We start from the raw sequence: 17,532 nt of genomic DNA, 5'->3' as shown, positions 1-17,532 counted from the left end.
TTGTAGGTGCTGTTGTGGTGGTAGTTGGAGCCTCATTTGTAGTTGTTTGAGCTACAGTTGTGGTAGTTTGAGCATCCGTTGTGGTTGTTGGAGCTATTGGTGTGGTAGTTTGGGCCTCAGTTGTGGTTGTTGGAGCTGTTGTTGTGGTAGTTTGAACCTCAGTTGCGGATGTAGGAGCCATTGTTGTGGTAGTTGGGGCCGCAGTTGTGGCTGTTGGAGATGTTGTTGTGGTAGTTGGGGCCTCAGTTGTAGTTGTTTGAGGAGTTATGGTGGTAGTTGGAGCGTCAGTTGTGGTTGTTGGAGCTGTTGTTGTTGGGGCCTCAGTTGTGGATGTTGGAGCTGTTTTTGTGGTTGATGGAGTGGTTGTTGTGGATGTGGGAACTGTTGTTGTGGTAGTTGGGGTCTCAGTTGTGGTTGTTGGAGCTGTTGTTGTTGGGGCCTCAACTGTGGATGTTGAAGCTGTTTTTGTGGTTGATGGAGTGGTTGTTGTGGATGTAGGAACTGTTGTCGTGGTAGTTTGGGCATCTGTTGTGGTTGTTGGAGCTATTGTTGTTGTAGTTGGGGCCTCAGTTGTAGTTGTTTGAGCTGTTGTGGTGGTAGTTGGAGCGTCAGTTGTGGTTGTGGAAGCTGGTGTTGTTGGGGCCTCAGTTGTGGATTTTGGAGCTGTTTTTGTGGTTGATGGAGTGGTTGTTGTGGATGTAGGAGCTGTTGTTCTGGTAGTTGGGGCCTCAGTTGTGGTTGTTGGAGCTATTGTTGCTGTAGTTGGGGCCTCAGTTGTAGTTGTTTGAGCTGTTGTTGTGGTAGTTGGAGCGTCAGTTGTGGTTGTGGAAGCTGTTGTTGTTGGGGCCTCAGTTGTGGATGTTGGAGCTGTTTTTGTAATTGATGGAGCGGTTGTTGTGGATGTAGGAGCTGTTGTTGTGGTAGTTTGGGCCTCAGTTGTGGTTGTTGGAGCTATTGGTGTGGTAGTTTGGGCATCTGTTGTGGCTGTTGGAGCTATTGTTGTTGTAGTTGGGGCCTCAGTTGTAGTTGTTTGAGCTGTTGTTGTGGTAGTTGGAGCGTCAGTTGTGGTTGTGGAAGCTGGTGTTGTTGGGGCCTCAGTTGTTGATTTTGGAGCTGTTTTTGTGGTTGATGGAGTGGTTGTTGTGGATGTAGGAGCTGTTGTTGTGGTAGTTGGGGCCTCAGTTGTGGTTGTTGGAGCTATTGTTGCTGTAGTTGGGGACTCAGTTGTAGTTGTTTGAGCTGTTGTTGTGGTAGTTGAAGCGTCAGTTGTGGTTGTGGAAGCTGTTGTTGTTGGGGCCTCAGTTGTGGATGTTGGAGCTGTTTTTGTGGTTGATGGAGCGGTTATTGTGGATGTAGGAGCTGTTGTTGTGGTAGTTGGGGCCTCAGTTGTGGTTGTTGGAGCTATTGGTGTGGTAGTTTGGGCCTCTGTTGTGGTTGTTGGAGCTATTGTTGTGGTAGTTAGAGTGTCAGCTGTGGTTGTTGAAGCTGTTGCTGTTGGGGCCTCAGTTGTGGATGTTGGAGCTGTTTTTGTGTTTGATGGAGCGGTTGTTGTGGATGTAGGAACTGTTGTTGTGGTAGTTGGGGCATCTGTTGTGGTTGTTGGAGCTATAGTTGTTGCAGTTGGGGCCTCAGTTGTAGTTGTTTGAGCTGTTGTTGTGGTAGTTGGAGCGTCAGTTGTGGTTGTGGAAGCTGTTGTTGTTGGGACCTCAGTTGTGGATGTTGGAGCAGTTTTTGTGGTTGATGGAGCGGTTGTTGTGGATGTAGGAACTGTTGTTGTGGTAGTTGGGGCCTCAGTTGTGGTTGTTGGAGCTATTGGTGTGGTAGTTTGGGCATCTGTTGCGGTTGTTGGAGCTATTGTTGTTGTAGTTGGGGCCTCAGTTGTAGTTGTTTGAGCTGTTGTTGTGGTAGTTGGAGCGTCAGTTGTGGTTGGGACCTCAGTTGTGGATGTTGGTGCTGTTTTTGTGGTTGATGGAGCGGTTGTTGTGGATGTATGAGCTTTTGTTGTGGTAGTTGGGGCCTCAGTTGTGGTTGTTGGAGCTACTGGTGTGGTAGTTGGGGCCTCAGTTGTAGTTGTTTGAGCTGTTGTTGTGGTAGTTGGAGCGTTAGTTGTGGTTGTGGAAGCTGTTGTTGTTGGGGCGTCAGTTATGGATGTTGGAGCTGTTTTTATGGTTGATGGAGCGGGTGTTGTGGATGTAGGAGCTTTTGTTGTGGTAGTTGGGGCCTCAGTTGTGGTCGTTGAAGCAATTGGTGTGGTAGTTTGGGCCTCAGTTGTGGTTGTTGGAGCTGTTGTTTTGGTAGTTGGGGCAGCAGTTGAGGTTGTTGCAGCTATTGTTGTGGTAGTTTGGGCCTTAGTTGTGTTTGTCCCAGAAACAGTTATGGAAATTGGAAGGGCTGTTGTGCTTATGGTAGACTGAACTGTAGAAGTGAAAGCAGTTTTGGTTGTTATGGGAGTGCTTGATTGTGCTGCTGTGGCTGGGAGATTAGAAAGTGCTGTTGTGGTTGAAGGTGTTGTTGTAGATTTCTCAGAACGAGCGATGGTAATTGGAAGCATTGTTGTTTTTATGGGAGACTCAGTGCTTGTTTTTTCAGCTGCAGTTAGGGGATTTGAAAATGTTGTAGGGCTTGAATGTGTTGTTGTAGCTGTCTTTGGAGCAATAGTGGTTGTGAGAAGTGCTGTGGTTGTTATATGAGAATCGGTGTGTGTTTTTTCAGGTGTGGTTGGGAGATTTGGAATAGTTGTAGTGAATGAAGGTGTTGGTGTAGTTGTCTGAGAAACAGTTGTGGTGATTGGAAGCATTGTTGTTTTAATGGGAGACTCAGTTCTCATATTTTCAGCTGTGGTTGGGAGATTTAGAAGTGTTGTAGTGGTTGAAGCTTTTGATGTAGTTGTCTGAGAAACAGTTGTGGTAATTGGAAGCGTTGTTGTTTTTATCTGAGACTCAGTTCTAGTTTTTTCAGCAGTGGATGAGAGATGTGGAAGTTTAGTAGTTGTTGATGGTATTTGTGTGGTTGTCTTTGAAACAGTAGTAGTAATTGGGAGGGCTGTTGTGGTTATGGTAGTCTTAATTGAAGAAGATGAAAAATTTGTGGTTGTTATCAGAGACTCTGTGCTTGTTTTAGCAGATGTGGTAGGGAGTTTTGGAATTGCTGTTGTGCTTGATGGTGACAGTGTTGTAGTTGTCAAAATACCATTTGTGGTGGTCGGTGACAGTGTTGTAGATGGGGTTGTTGTTGTCTCAATAACAGTTGTTGTAGTTGGAAGCGATGTTGTTTGTGTGTCAGACTGAGTGCTTTTTTTTCCAGCTGTGGTTGGGTGAATTGAAAGTGTTGTAGTGCTTGAAGGTGTTGTTGAAGGTGTTTGTGAAAACTTTGTGGTTGTGGAAAGTGTTGTGGTTGTTATGGAAGACTCTGTATTTGTTTTTGTGGTTTGGAGTTTTGGAAACGTTGTTGTTGTACCTGTTTGGTAAATAGTTGTGGTGGTGGTTGGACGGGCTGTTTTTGGAATTGATGTTGTGGTTGATGGTGGTGTTGTAGATGTCTCAGAAACAGTTGTGGTCATCGGTGACACTGTTGTTCTTGGAGCTGTAGATGGAGTTGTTGATATAGTTGTGCTTGTTGCTGCAATGCTTATTATTACTGTCGATGCAGTTGTTGCGATAGTTTCGGTTGTTGCAGCAACGGTTGTGGTGGTTGAGGCTGTTGTTGGACCTATTGTTTTGGTAGCTGGAGCCTCAGTTTTGGTTGTTTGAGCTGTTGTTGCGGTTGTTGGAGGCTCTGTTGTTTTTGAAAGAGGTAATTTACTGGTAGTCGAAGAAATTATTGTGGTAGTTGGAGCCTCAGTTGAAGTTGTTGGAGATGTTGTTGTGGTTGTTGGAGCTGTTGTAGTTAAAGTTGGAACATCAGTTGGGGTGATAGGAACTATTGATGTGGTAGTTAGAACTTCAGTTGTTGTCGGTGGAAATGTTGTCATGATAGTTGGAGCCTCAGTAATAGTTGGTTGAGCGATTGTTGTGGTAGTTGGAGCGTCAGTTGTAGTTGTTGGAGCCTCAGTTATAGTTGGTTGAGCGATTGTTGTGGTAGTTGGAGCGTCAGTTGAAGTTGTTGGAGCCTCAGTTGTGGTTGTTGGAGCTATTGTTGTGGCAGTTGGGGTTGTTCCTGTTGTGGTTGAAGCTGTTGTTGGTGCTACTGTTGTTATTGTTGTAGTTGGAGCGTCAGTTCTTATTGTTGGAGCTGTTGTTGTTAGTTGAGCCTCAGTTGTGGTTGTTGTAGCTGCTGTTGTTGTTGTTGTAGCTGCTGTTGTTGTTGTTGGTTGAGTCTCAGTTGTGGTTTTTGGAGCTGATGTTGTGGTAATTGGAGTTGATGTTGTGGTAGTTGGAGCTGTTGTTGTGGTAGTTGGAGTTGGAGTTGTTGTTGTTGTAGTTGGAGCTGTTGTTGTTGGAGCTGTTGTTGTGGTAGTTGGCGTGTCAGTTGTGGTTGTTGGAGCTGTTGTTGTGGTTGTTTGAGCTGTTGTTGTATATGGAGCTGTTGTTGTTGGTTGAGCCTCAGTTGTGGTTGTTGGAGCTCTGGTTGTTGTAGTTGGAGTTGCTGTTGTTGTTGGTTGAGTCTCAGTTTTTGTTGTTGGAGCTGTTGTTGTAGTTTTAGCTTCAGTTGTTGTAGTTGGAGCTGTTGTTGTGGTAGTTGGAGCATCAGTTCTGGTTGTTGGAGCAGTTGTTGTGGTTGTTGTAGTTGTTGTTGTTGTGGTAGTTGGAGCCTCAGTTGAGGTAGTTGGAGCTGTTGTTGTTGTAGTTGGAGTTGTTGTTGTTGTAGTTGGAGCCTCAGGTGATGTACTTGGAGCTGTTGTTGTTGTAGTTGGAGCAGATGTTGTGGTAGTTGGAGCGTCATTTGTGGTTGTTGGAGCTTTTGTTGTGGTAGTTGGAACATCAGTTGTGGTTATTGGAGCTGTTGTTGTGGAAGTTGGAGCTGTTGTTGTTGCTGTTGTTGTGGTAGTTGGAGCCTCAGTTGTCGGTGCTGTTGTTGTAGTTGGAGCCTCAGTTGAGGTAGTTGGAGCCTCAGTTGAGGTAGTTGGAGCTGTTGTTGTGGTAGTTGGACCTGTTTTTATTGTAGTTGGAGCTGTTTTTGTGGTAGTTAGAGTATCAGTTGTGGTTGTTGGAGCTGTTGTTGTGGTAGTTGAAACATCAGTTGTTGTTGTTGAGGTAGTTGGAGCTGTTGTTGTAGTTGGAGCTGTTGTTGTGGTAGATGGAGCCTCAGTTGAGCTTGTTGCAGCTGCTGTTGCTATTGTTGTAGTAGGAGCCTCATTTGAGGTTGTTGAAGCTGTTGTTGTGGTAGTTGGAGCGTCAGTTGTGGTTGTTGGTGGTGCTGTTGTTATTGATGTAGTTGGAGCCTCAGTTGTGATTGTTGGAGGTGTTGTTGTTGTTGTTGGAGGTGTTGTTGTGGTAGTTGAAGCCTCAGTTGTCGTTGTTGGTGCTATTGTTGTAGTTGTAGCCTCAGTTGAGGTATTTGGAGCTGTTGGTGTGGTAGTTGGAGCCTCAGTTGAGGTAGTTGGAGCTGTTGTTGTGGTAGTTGGAGCTCTTGTTATAGTAGTTGGAGCTGTTGTTGTGGTATTTGGAGTCTCAGTTGTGGTTGTTGGAGCTGTTGTTGTGGTAGTTGGAACATCAGTTGTGGTTGTTGGAGCTGTTGTTGTGGTAGTTGGAGCTGTTGTTGATGTAGTTGAAGCTGTTGTTGAAGTTGGAGCCTCAGTTGAGGTTGTTGGAGCTATTGTTGTTGTAGTTGGAGCTGTTGTTGTGATAGTTGGAGCCTCAGTTGTGGTTGTTGGTGATGCTGTTGTTGTTATTGTTGTAGTTGGAGCCTCAGTTGAGGTTGTTGAAGCTGTTGTTGTTGTAGTTGGAGCGTCAGTTGTGGTAGTTGAAGCTGTTGTTGATGTAGTTGGAGCTGTTGTTGTTGTAGTTGGAGCTGTTGTTGTTGTAGTTGGAGCTATTGTTGTGGTAGTTGGAGCTGTTGTTGTGGTAGTTGGAGTACCAGTTGTGGTTGTTGGAGCTGTTGTTGTGGTAGTTGGAACATCAGTTGTGGTTTCTGGCGCTGTTGTAGTGGTAGTTGGAACATCAGTTGTGGTTGTTGGAGCTGTTTTAGATGTAGTTGAAGCTGTTGTTGAAGTTGTGGTTGTTGGAGCTGTTGTTGTGGTAGTTGGAACTGTTGTTGTTGTAGTTGGAGCCTCAGTTGTGGTTGCTGGAGCTGTTGTTATTGTAGTTGGAGTGTCAGTTGTGGCAGTTGAAGCTGTTGTTGATGTAGTTGGAGCTGTTGTTGTGGTAGTTGGAGCTTCTGTTGTGCTTGTTGGTGCTGTTGTTGTTGTAGTTGGAGCATCAGTTGAGGTTGTTGGAGCTGTTGTTATTGTAGTTGGAGTGTCAGTTGTGGTAGTTGAAGCTGTTGTTGATGTAGTTGGAGCTGTTGTTGTGGTAGTTGGAGCCTCTGTTGTGCTTGTTGGTGCTGTTGTTGTTGTAGTTGGAGCATCAGTTGTGGTTGTTGGAGGTGTTGTTGTGGTTGTTGGAGGTGTGGTTGTGGTAGTTGGAGCCTCAGTTGTCGTTGTTGGTGCTATTGTTGTAGTTGTAGCCTCAGTTGAGGTAGTTGGAGCTGTTGGTGTGGTAGTTGGTGCCTCAGTTGAGGTAGTTGTAGCTGTTGTTGTGGTAGTTGGAACTCTTGTTGTTGTAGTTGGAGCTGTTGTTGTGGTAGTTGGAGTATCAGTTGTTGGTTTTGGAGCAGTTGTTGTGGTAGTTAGAGCTGTTGTTGATGTAGTTGAAGCTGTTGTTGAAGTTGGAGCCCCAGTTGAGGTAGTTGGAGCCCCAGTTGAGGTAGTTGGAGTATCAGTTGTGGTTGTTGGAGCTTTTGTTGTGGTAGTTGGAGATGTTTTTGTGGTAGTTGGAGCTGTTGTTGTGGTAGTTGGAGTTTCAGTTGTGGTTGTTGGAGCTGTTGTTGTGGTAGTTGGAACATCAGTTGTGGTTGTTGGAGCTGTTGTTGTGGTAGTTGGAGCCTCAGTTGTGCTTGTTGGAGCTGCTGTTGTAGTTAGAGCCTCAGTTGAGGTAGTTGGAGCTGTTGTTGTGGTAGTTGGAGCCTCAGTAAGGGTAGTTGGAGCTTTTGTTGTGGTAGTTGGAGCTTTTGTTGTGGTAGTTGGAGCTGTTTTTGTGGTAGTTGGAGCTGTTGTTGTGGTAGTTGGAGTGTCAGTTGTGGTTGTTGGAGCTGTTGTTGTGGTAGTTGGAACATCAGTTGTGGTTGTTGGAGCTGTTGTTGTGGTAGTTGGAGCCTCAGTTATGCTTGTTGGAGCTGCTGTTGTAATTGTTGTAGTTGGAGCCTCAGTTGAGGTTGTTGGAGCTGTTGTTGTGGTAGTTGGAGCATCAGTTGTGGTTGTTGGAACTGTTGTTGTTGTAGTTGGAGCTGTTGTTGTTGTAGTTAGAGCCTCAGTTGTGGTTGTTGGTGCTGCTGCTGCTGCTGTTATTATTGCTGCAGTTGGAGCCTCAGTTGAGGTTGTTGGAGCTGTTGTTGTGGTAGTTGGAGCTGTTGTTGTTGTAGATGGAGCTGTTGTTGTGGTAGTTGGAGTATCAGTTGTGGTTGTTGGAGTTGTTGTTGTTGTGGTAGTTGGAGCTATTGTTGTTGTAGTTGGAGCTGTTGTTGTGGTAGTTGGAGATGTTGTTGTGGTAGTTGGAGTTGTTGTTGTGGTAGTTGGAGTGTCAGTTGTGGTTGTTGGAGCTGTTGTTGTGGTAGTTAGAACATCATTTGTGATTGTTGGAGCTGTTGTTGTGGTAGTTGGAGCTGTTGTTGTTGTAGTTGGAGCCTCAGTTGTGCTTGTCGGAGCTGTTGTTGTGGTAGTAGGAGCCTCAGTTGTGGTTGTTGGAGCTGTTGTTGTTGTTGTAGTTGGAGGCTCAGTTGAGGTTGTTGGAGCTGTTGTTGGGGTAGTTGCAGCCTCGGTTGTGGTAGTTGGAGCTATTGTTGTTGTAGTTGGTACGTCAGTTGTGGTTGTTGGAGCGTCAGTTGTGGTTGTTGGAGCTGTTGTTGTTGGAGCTGTTGTTGTGGTAGTTGGAGCTGTTGTTGTGGTAGTTGGAGCCTCAGTTGTGGTTGTTGGAGCTGTTGTTGTTGTAGTTAGAGCCTCAGTTGAGGTTGTTGGAGCTGTTGTTGTCGTAGTTGTAACCTCAGTTGTGGTTGTTGGAGCTGTTGTTGTGGTAGTTGGAGCGTCAGTTGTGGTTGTTGGAAATGTTGTTGTGGTAGTTGGAGCTGTTGTTGTGGTAGTTGGAGCATCATTTGTGGTTGTTGGAGCTGTTGTTGTGGTAGTTGGAGCTGTTGTTGTTGTTGTAGTTGGAGCTGCTGTTGTTGTGGTTGTTGGAGCTGTTGTTGTGGAAGTTGGAGCTGTTGTTGTTGTAGTTGGAACCTCAGTTGAGGTTGTTGGAGCTGTTGTTGTGGTAGTTGTGGCGTCATTTGAGGTTGTTGGATCTGTTGTTGAAGTTGGAGCCTTAGTTGTGGTAGTTGGAGCGTCAGTTGTGGTTGTTGGAGCTGTTGTTGTGGTAGTTGGAGCTGTTGTTGTTGTAGTTGGAGCCTCAGTTGTCGTTGTTGGTGCTGTTGTTGTAGTTGGAGCCCCAGTTGAAGTTGGAGCCCCAGTTGAGGTAGTTGGAGCTGTTGTTGTGGTAGTTGGAGCTGTTGTTGTTGTAGTTGGAGCTATTTTTGTGGTAGTTGGAGCGTCAGTTGTGGTTGTTGGAGCTGTTGTTGTGGAAGTTGGAGCTGTTGTTGTTGTAGTTGGAGACTCAGTTGTGGTTGTTGGAGCTGTTGTTGTCGTAGTTGGAGACTCAGTTGAAGTTGTTGGAGCTGTTGTTGTTGTAGTTGGAGCGTCAGTTGTGGTTGTTGGAGCTGCTGTTGTGGTAGTTGGAGCTGTTGTTGAAGTTGGAGCCTCAGTTGTGGTTGTTGGAGCTATTGTTGTGGTAGTTGGAGCTGTTGTTGTGGTAGTTGGAGCCTCAGTTGTGGTTGTTGGAGCTGTGGTTGTTGTAGTTAGAGCCTCAGTTGAGGTTGTTGGAGCTGTTGTTGTCGTAGTTGGAACCTCAGTTGAGGTTGTTGGAGCTGTTGTTGTGGTAGTTGGAGCGTCAGTTGTGGTTGTTGGAGCTGTTGTTGTCGTAGTTGGATCCTCAGTTGAGGTTGTTGGAGCTGTTGTTGTGGTAGTTGGAGCGTCAGTTGTGGTTGTTGGAGCTGTTGTTGTGGTAGTTGGAGCTGTTGTTGTTGTAGTTGGAGCGGTTGTTGTGGTAGTTGGAGCGTCAGTTGTGGTTGTTGGAGCTGTTGTTGTGGAAGTTGGAGCTGTTGTTGTTGTAGTTGGAGACTCAGTTGTGGTTGTTGGAGCTGTTGTTGTCGTAGTTGGAGAATCAGTTGAAGTTGTTGGAGCTGTTGTTGTGGTAGTTGGAGCGTCAGTTGTGGTTGTTGGAGCTGCTCTTGTGGTAGTTGGAGCTGTTGTTGAAGTTGGAGCCTCAGTTGTGGTAGTTGGAGCTGTTGTTGTGGTAGTTGGAGCCTCAGTTGTGGTTGTTGGAGCTGTTGTTGTTGTAGTTAGAGCCTCAGTTGAGGTTGTTGGATCTGTTGTTGTTGTAGTTGGAACCTCAGTTGAGGTTGTTGGAGCTGTTGTTGTGGTAGTTGGAGCGTCAGTTGTGGTTGTTGGAGCTGTTGTTGTGGTAGTTGGAGCTGTTGTTGTGGTAGTTGGAGCTGTTGTTGTGGTAGTTGGAGCTGTTCTTGTGGAAGTTGGAGCTGATGTTGTTGTAGTTGGAGACTCAGTTGTGGTTGTTGGAGCTGTTGTTGTCGTAGTTGGAACCTCAGTTGAGGTTGTTGGAGCTGTTGTTGTTGTAGTTGGAACCTCAGTTGAGGTTGTTGGAGCTGTTGTTGTGGTAGTTGGAGCGTCAGTTGTGGTTGCTGGAGCTGTTGTTGTGGTAGTTGGAGCTGTTGTTCGGGTAGTTGGAGCTGTTGTTGTTGTAGTTGGAGCTGTTGTTGTGGTTGTTGGAGCTGTTGTTGTGGAAGTTGGAGCTGTTGTTGTTGTAGTTGGAGACTCAGTTGTGGTTGTTGGAGCTGCTGTTGTGGTAGTTGGAGCTGATGTTGAAGTTGGAGCCTCAGTTGTGGTAGTTGGAGCCTCGGTTGTGGTAGTTGGAGCCTCGGTTGTGGTAGTTGGAGCTGTTGTTGTGGTAGTTGGAGCCTCGGTTGTGGTAGTTGGAGCTGTTGTTGTAGTTGGAGCGTCAGTTGTGGTTGTTGGAGCGTCAGTTGTGGTTGTTGGAGCTGTTGTTGTTGTTGTTGGAGCTGTTGTTGTGGTAGTTGGAGCTGTTGTTGTGGTAGTTGGAGCTGTTGTTGTGGTAGTTGGAGCCTCAGTTGTGGTTGTTGGAGTTGTTGTTGTTGTTGTTGTTGTTGTAGTTAGAGCCTCAGTTGAGGTTATTGGAGCTGTTGTTGTCGTAGTTGGAACCTCAGTTGAGGTTGTTGGAGCTGTTGTTGTGGTAGTTGGAGCGTCATTTGTGGTTGTTGGAGCTGTTGTTGTGGTAGTTGGAGCTGTTGTTGTTGTAGATGGAGCTGTTGTTGTGGTAGTTGGAGCATCAGTTGTGGTTGTTGGAGCATCAGTTGTGGTTGTTGGAGCTGTTGTTGTGGTAGTTGGATCATCAGTTGTGGTTGTTGGAGCTGATGCTGTGGTAGTTGGAGCTGTTGTTGTTGTAGTTGGAGCTGTTGTTGTGGTAGTTGGAGCATCAGTTGTGGTTGTTGGAGCTGCTGTTGTGGTAGGTGGAGCTGTTGTTGTGGTAGTTGGAGCTGTTGTTGTGGTAGTTGGAGCCTCAGTTGTGGTTGTTGGAGTTGTTGTTGTTGTAGTTAGAGCCTCAGTTGAGGTTATTGGAGCTGTTGTTGTCGTAGTTGGAACCTCAGTTGAGGTTGTTGGAGCTGTTGTTGTGGTAGTTGGAGCGTCATTTGTGGTTGTTGGAGCTGTTGTTGTGGTAGTTGGAGCTGTTGTTGTTGTAGTTGGAGCTGTTGTTGTGGTAGTTGGAGAATCAGTTGTGGTTGTTGGAGCTGTTGTTGTGGAAGTTGGAGCTGTTGTTGTTGTAGTTGGAGACTCAGTTGTGGTTGTTGGAGCTGTTGTTGTCGTAGTTGGAGACTCAGTTGAAGTTGTTGGAGCTGTTGTTGTGGTAGTTGGAGCGTCAGTTGTGGTTGTTGGAGCTGCTGTTGTGGTAGTTGGAGCTGTTGTTGAAGTTGGAGCCTCAGTTGTGGTTGTTGGAGCTATTGTTATGGTAGTTGGAGCTGTTGTTGTGGTAGTTGGAGCCTCAGTTGTGGTTGTTGGAGCTGTTGTTGTTGTAGTTAGAGCCTCAGTTGAGGTTGTTGGAGCTGTTGTTGTTGTAGTTGGAACCTCAGTTGAGGTTGTTGGAGCTGTTGTTGTGGTAGTTGGAGCGTCAGTTGTGGTTGTTGGAGCTGTTGTTGTGGTAGTTGGAGCTGTTGTTGTGGTAGTTGGAGACTCAGTTGAAGTTGTTGGAGCTGTTGTTGTGGTAGTTGGAGCGTCAGTTGTGGTTGTTGGAGCTGCTGTTGTGGTAGTTGGAGCTGTTGTTGATGTTGGAGCCTCAGTTGTGGTTGTTGGAGCTATTGTTGTGGTAGTTGGAGCTGTTGTTGTGGTAGTTGGAGCCTCAGTTGTGGTTGTTGGAGCTGTTGTTGTTGTAGTTAGAGCCTCAGTTGAGGTTGTTGGAGCTGTTGTTGTTGTAGTTGGAACCTCAGTTGAGGTTGTTGGAGCTGTTGTTGTGGTAGTTGGAGCGTCATTTGTGGTTGTTGGAGCTGTTGTTGTGGTAGTTGGAGCTGTTGTTGTTGTAGTTGGAGCTGTTGTTGTGGTAGTTGGAGAATCAGTTGTGGTTGTTGGAGCTGTTGTTGTGGAAGTTGGAGCTGTTGTTGTTGTAGTTGGAGACTCAGTTGTGGTTGTTGGAGCTGTTGTTGTCGTAGTTGGAGACTCAGTTGAAGTTGTTGGAGCTGTTGTTGTGGTAGTTGGAGCGTCAGTTGTGGTTGTTGGAGCTGCTGTTGTGGTAGTTGGAGCTGTTGTTGAAGTTGGAGCCTCAGCTGTGGTTGTTGGAGCTATTGTTGTGGTAGTTGGAGCTGTTGTTGTGGTAGTTGGAGCCTCAGTTGTGGTTGTTGGAGCTGTTGTTGTTGTAGTTGGAACCTCAGATGAGGTTGTTGGAGCTGTTGTTGTGGTAGTTGGAGCGTCAGTTGTGGTTGTTGGAGCTGTTGTTGTGGTAGTTGGAGCTGTTGTTCTGGTAGTTGGAGCTGTTGTTGTGGTAGTTGGAGACTCAGTTGAAGTTGTTGGAGCTGTTGTTGTGATAGTTGGAGCGTCAGTTGTGGTTGTTGGAGCTGCTGTTGTGGTAGTTGGAGCTGTTGTTGAAGTTGGAGCCTCAGTTGTGGTTGTTGGAGCTATTGTTGTGGTAGTTGGAGCTGTTGTTGTGGTAGTTGGAGCCTCAGTTGTGGTTGTTGGAGCTGTTGTTGTTGTAGTTAGAGCCTCAGTTGAGGTTGTTGGAGCTGTTGTTGTTGTAGTTGGAACCTCAGTTGAGGTTGTTGGAGCTGTTGTTGTGGTAGTTGGAGCGTCAGTTGTGGTTGTTGGAGCTGTTGTTGTGGTAGTTGGAGCTGTTGTTGTGGTAGTTGGAGCGTCAGTTGTGGTTGTTGGAGCGTCAGTTGTGGTTGTTGGAGCTGTTGTTGTTGTAGTTGGAGCTGTTGTTGTGGTTGTTGGAGCTGTTGTTGTGGAAGTTGGAGCTGTTGTTGTTGTAGTTGGAGACTCAGTTGTGGTTCTTGGAGCTGTTGTTGTCGTAGTTGGAACCTCAGTTGAGGTTGTTGGAGCTGTTGTTGTGGTAGTTGGAGCGTCAGTTGTGGTTGTTGGAGCTGCTGTTGTGGTAGTTGGAGCTGCTGTTGAAGTTGGAGCGTCAGTTGTGGTTGTTGGAGCTAATGTTGTGGTAGTTGGAGCTGTTGTTGTGGTAGTTGGAGCCTCAGTTGTGGTTGTTGGAGCTGTTGTTGTTGTAGTTAGAGCCTCAGTTGAGGTTGTTGGAGCTGTTGTTGTTGTAGTTGGAACCTCAGTTGAGGTTGTTGGAGCTGTTGTTGTGGTAGTTGAAGCGTCAGTTGTGGTTGTTGGAGCTGTTGTTGTGGTAGTTGGAGCTGTTGTTGGGGTAGTTGGAGCTGTTGTTGTTGTAGTTGGAGCTGTTGTTGTGGTTGTTGGAGCTGTTGTTGTGGAAGTTGGAGCTGTTGTTGTTGTAGTTGGAGACTCAGTTGTGGTTGTTGGAGCTGTTGTTGTCGTAGTTGGAGCGTCAGTTGTGGTTGTTGGAGCAGTTGTTGTTGTAGTTAGAGCCTCAGTTGAGGTTGTTGGAGCTGTTGTTGTTGTAGTTGGAACCTCAGTGGAGGTTGTTGGAGCTGTTGTTGTGGTAGTTGGAGCGTCAGTTGTGGTTGTTGGAGCGTCAGTTGTGGTTGTTGGAGCTGTTGTTGTTGTTGTTGGAGCTGTTGTTGTGGTAGTTGGAGCTGTTGTTGTGGTAGTTGGAGCCTCAGTTGTTGGAGCTGTTGTTGTTGTAGTTAGAGCCTCAGTTGAGGTTGTTGGAGCTGTTGTTGTCGTAGTTGGGACCTCAGTTACGGTTGTTGGAGCTGTTGTTGTGGTAGTTGGGACCTCAGTTACGGTTGTTGGAGCTGTTGTTGTGGTAGTTGGAGCTGTTGTTGTTGTAGTTTGAGCTGTTGTTGTGGTAGTTGGAGCGTCAGTTGTGGTTGTTGGAGCTGTTGTTGAGGAAGTTGGAGCTGTTGTTGTTGTAGTTGGAGACTCAGTTGTGGTTGTTGGAGCTGTTGTTGTCGTAGTTGGAGACTCAGTTGAAGTTGTTGGAGCTGTTGTTGTGGTAGTTGGAGCGTCAGTTGTGGTTGTTGGAGCTGCTGTTGTGGTAGTTGGAGCTGTTGTTGAAGTTGGAGCCTCAGTTGTGGTTGTTGGAGCTATTGTTGTGGTAGTCGGAGCTGTTGTTGTGGTAGTTGGAGCCTCAGTTGTGGTTGTTGGAGCTGTTGTTGTTGTAGTTAGAGCCTCAGTTGAGGTTGTTGGAGCTGTTGTTGTTGTAGTTGGAACCTCAGTTGAGGTTGTTGGAGCTGTTGTTGTGGTAGTTGGAGCGTCAGTTGTGGTTGTTGGAGCTGTTGTTGTGGTAGTTGGAGCTGTTGTTGTGGTAGTTGGAGCTGTTGTTGTTGTAGTTGGAGCTGTTGTTGTTGTAGTTGGAGCTGTTGTTGTGGTAGTTGGAGCCTCAGTTGTGGTTGTTGGAGCTGTTGTTGTTGTAGTTAGAGCCTCAGTTGAGGTTGTTGGAGCTGTTGTTGTTGTAGTTGGAACCTCAGTTGAGGTTGTTGGAGCTGTTGTTGTGGTAGTTGGAGCGTCAGTTGTGGTTGTTGGAGCTGTTGTTGTGGTAGTTGGAGCTGTTGTTGTGGTAGTTGGAGCTGTTGTTGTGGTAGTTGGAGCGTCAGTTGTGGTTGTTGGAGCTGTTGTTGTGGTAGTTAGAGCCTCATTTGAGGTTGTTGGAGCTGTTGTTGTTGTAGTTGGAACCTCAGTTGAGGTTGTTGGAGCTGTTGTTGTGGTAGTTGGAGCGTCAGTTGTGGTTGTTGGAGCTGTTGTTGTGGTAGTTAGAGCCTCATTTGAGGTTGTTGGAGCTGTTGTTGTTGTAGTAGGAACCTCAGTTGAGGTTGTTGGAGCTGTTGTTGTGGTAGTTGGAGCGTCAGTTGTGGTTGTTGGAGCTGTTGTTGTGGTTGTTGGAGCTGTTGTTGTTGTAGTTGGAGCTGTTGTTGTGGTAGTTGGAGCTGTTGTTGTTGTAGTTGGAGCTGTTGTTGTGGTAGTTGGAGAATCAGTTGTGGTTGTTGGAGCTGTTGTTGTGGAAGTTGGAGCTGTTGTTGTTGTAGTTGGAGACTCAGTTGTGGTTGTTGGAGCTGTTGTTGTCGTAGTTGGAGACTCAGTTGAAGTTGTTGGAGCTGTTGTTGTGGTAGTTGGAGCATCAGTTGTGGTTGTTGGAGCTGCTGTTGTGGTAGTTGGAGCTGTTGTTGAAGTTGGAGCCTCAGTTGTGGTTGTTGGAGCTATTGTTGTGGTAGTTGGAGCTGTTGTTGTGGTAGTTGGAGCCTCAGTTGTGGTTGTTGGAGCTGTTGTTGTTGTAGTTGTTGTTGTTGTAGTCGGAACCTCAGTTGAGGTTGTTGGAGCTGTTGTTGTGGTAGTTGGAGCGTCAGTTGTGGTTGTTGGAGCTGTTGTTGTGGTAGTTGGAGCTGTTGTTGTGGTAGTTGGAGCTGTTGTTGTGGTAGTTGGAGCGTCAGTTGTGGTTGTTGGAGCGTCAGTTGTGGTTGTTGGAGCTGTTGTTGTTGTAGTTGGAGCTGTTGTTGTGGTTGTTGGAGCTGTTGTTGTGGAAGTTGGAGCTGTTGTTGTTGTAGTTGGAGACTCAGTTGTGGTTCTTGGAGCTGTTGTTGTCGTAGTTGGAACCTCAGTTGAGGTTGTTGGAGCTGTTGTTGTGGTAGTTGGAGCGTCAGTTGTGGTTGTTGGAGCTGCTGTTGTGGTAGTTGGAGCTGTTGTTGTGGTAGTTGGAGCCTCAGTTGTGGTTATTGGAGCTGTTGTTGTTGTAGTTAGAGCCTCAGTTGAGGTTATTGGAGCTGTTGTTGTGGTAGTTGGAGCTGTTGTTGTGGTTGTTGGCGCTGTTGTTGTGGAAGTTGGAGCTGTTGTTGTTGTAGTTGGAGACTCAGTTGTGGTTGTGGGAGCTGTTGTTGTCGTAGTTGGAGCATCAGTTGTGGTTGTTGGAGCTGTTGTTGTTGTAGTTAGAGCCTCAGTTGAGGTTGTTGGAGCTGTTGTTGTTGTAGTTGGAACCTCAGTGGAGGTTGTTGGAGCTGTTGTTGTGGTAGTTGGAGCGTCAGTTGTGGTTGTTGGAGCGTCAGTTGTGGTTGTTGGAGCTGTTGTTGTTGTTGTTGGAGCTGTTGTTGTGGTAGTTGGAGCTGTTGTTGTGGTAGTTGGAGCCTCAGTTGTGGTTGTTGGAGCTGTTGTTGTTGTAGTTAGAGCCTCAGTTGAGGTTGTTGGAGCTGTTGTTGTGGTAGTTGGAGCGTCAGTTGTGGTTGTTGGAGCTGTTGTTGTGGTAGTTGGAGCTGTTGTTGTTGTAGTTTGAGCTGTTGTTGTGGTAGTTGGAGCTGTTGTTGTTGTAGTTGGAGACTCAGTTGTGGTTGTTGGAGCGTCAGTTGTGGTTGTTGGAGCTGTTGTTGTTGTAGTTGGAGCTGTTGTTGTGGAAGTTGGAGCTGTTGTTGTTGTAGTTGGAGACTCAGTTGTGGTTGTTGGAGCTGTTGTTGTGGTAGTTGGAGCGTCAGTTGTGGTTGTTGGAGCTGCTGTTGTGGTAGTTAGAGCTGTTGTTGAAGTTGGAGCGTCAGTTGTGGTTGTTGGAGCTATTGTTGTGGTAGTTGGAGCTGTTGTTGTGGTAGTTGGAGCCTCAGTTGTGGTTGTTGGAGCTGTTGTTGTGGTAGTTGGAGAGTCAATTGTGGTTGTTGGAGCTGCTGTTGTGGTAGTTAGAGCTGTTGTTGAAGTTGTAGCGTCATTTGTGGTTATTGGAGCTATTGTTGTGGTATTTGGAGCTGTTGTTGTGGTTGTTGGAGCTGTTGTTGTTGTAGTTAGAGCCTCGGTTGAGGTTGTTGGAGCTGTTGTTGTTGTAGTTGGAACCTCAGTTGAGGTTGTTGGAGCTGTTGTTGTGGTAGTTGGAGCGTCAGTTGTTGTTGTTGGAGCTGTTGTTGTGGTAGTTGGAGCTGTTGTTGTGGTTGTTAGAGCTGTTGTTGTGGAAGTTGGAGCTGTTGTTGTTGTAGTTGGAGACTCAGTTGTGGTTGTTGGAGCTGTTGTTGTCGTAGTTGGAGCGTCAGTTGTGGTTGTTGGAGCTGTTGTTGTTGTAGTTAGAGCCTCAGTTGAGGTTGTTGGAGCTGTTGTTGTTGTAGTTGGAACCTCAGTGGAGGTTGTTGGAGCTGTTGTTGTGGTAGTTGGAGCGTCAGTTGTGGTTGTTGGAGCGTCAGTTGTGGTTGTTGGAGCTATTGTTGTTGTTGTTGGAGCTGTTGTTGTGGTAGTTGGAGCTGTTGTTGTGGTAGTTGGAGCCTCAGTTGTGGTTGTTGGAGCTGTTGTGGTTGTAGTTAGAGCCTCAGTTGAGGTTGTTGGAGCTGTTGTTGTCGTAGTTGGGACCTCAGTTGATGTTGTTGGAGCTGTTGTTGTGGTAGTTGGAGCGTCAGTTGTGGTTGTTGGAGCTGTTGTTGTGGTAGTTGGAGCTGTTTTTGTTGTAGTTTGAGCTGTTGTTGTGGTAGTTGGAGCGTCAGTTGTGGTTGTTGGAGCTGTTGTTGAGGAAGTTGGAGCAGTTGTTGTTGTAGTTGGAGACTCAGTTGTGGTTGTTGGAGCTGTTGTTGTGGTAGTTGGAGCGTCAGTTGTGGTTGTTGGAGCTGTTGTTGTGGTAGTTGGAGCGTCAGTTGTGGTTGTTGGAGCGTCAGTTGTGGTTGTTGGAGCTATTGTTGTTGTTGTTGGAGCTGTTGTTGTGGTAG

The 17,532-nt window shown here is 46.5% G+C and overlaps 2 protein-coding genes and 2 pseudogenes across 2 annotated transcripts in view; all 4 read right to left on the bottom strand.

Annotated features, from left to right (window-relative positions):
- The window catches only part of LOC130436606 (mucin-2-like), a gene marked incomplete at its 5' end in the record, with an annotated part of 52,367 nt that extends 43,438 nt beyond the window's left edge, over nucleotides 1-8,929 (bottom strand). The window contains 2 exons of the mRNA XM_056767406.1: nucleotides 3,457-8,033; nucleotides 8,145-8,929. Of these exons, the coding sequence (XP_056623384.1) occupies nucleotides 3,457-8,033; nucleotides 8,145-8,929 (5,362 nt within the window). The remainder of the gene's footprint in view (nucleotides 1-3,456; nucleotides 8,034-8,144) is intronic.
- A 286-nt stretch (nucleotides 8,930-9,215) lies between these two features.
- On the bottom strand, nucleotides 9,216-9,782 carry LOC130436599 (GATA zinc finger domain-containing protein 15-like; annotated as a pseudogene).
- Nucleotides 9,783-12,410: 2,628 nt separating this feature from the next.
- Nucleotides 12,411-13,820, bottom strand: LOC130434799 (probable serine/threonine-protein kinase clkA; annotated as a pseudogene).
- Nucleotides 13,821-14,098: 278 nt separating this feature from the next.
- LOC130436591 (mucin-5AC-like) lies at nucleotides 14,099-15,775 on the bottom strand (the record flags this gene model as incomplete). The annotated part of the gene is made up of 1 exon (XM_056767383.1): nucleotides 14,099-15,775. A coding segment is annotated over one exon (1,677 nt), but the record flags the coding sequence as incomplete, so codon positions are not given.
- Nucleotides 15,776-17,532: the final 1,757 nt, after the last annotated feature.

The sequence above is a fragment of the Triplophysa dalaica genome, chromosome 2 (genome assembly GCF_015846415.1).
Source record: "Triplophysa dalaica isolate WHDGS20190420 chromosome 2, ASM1584641v1, whole genome shotgun sequence".
Lineage (NCBI taxonomy): Eukaryota > Metazoa > Chordata > Actinopteri > Cypriniformes > Nemacheilidae > Triplophysa > Triplophysa dalaica.
Note: the sequence above shows the minus strand (reverse complement) of the source record. Positions and strands in the feature narration are given on the sequence as shown.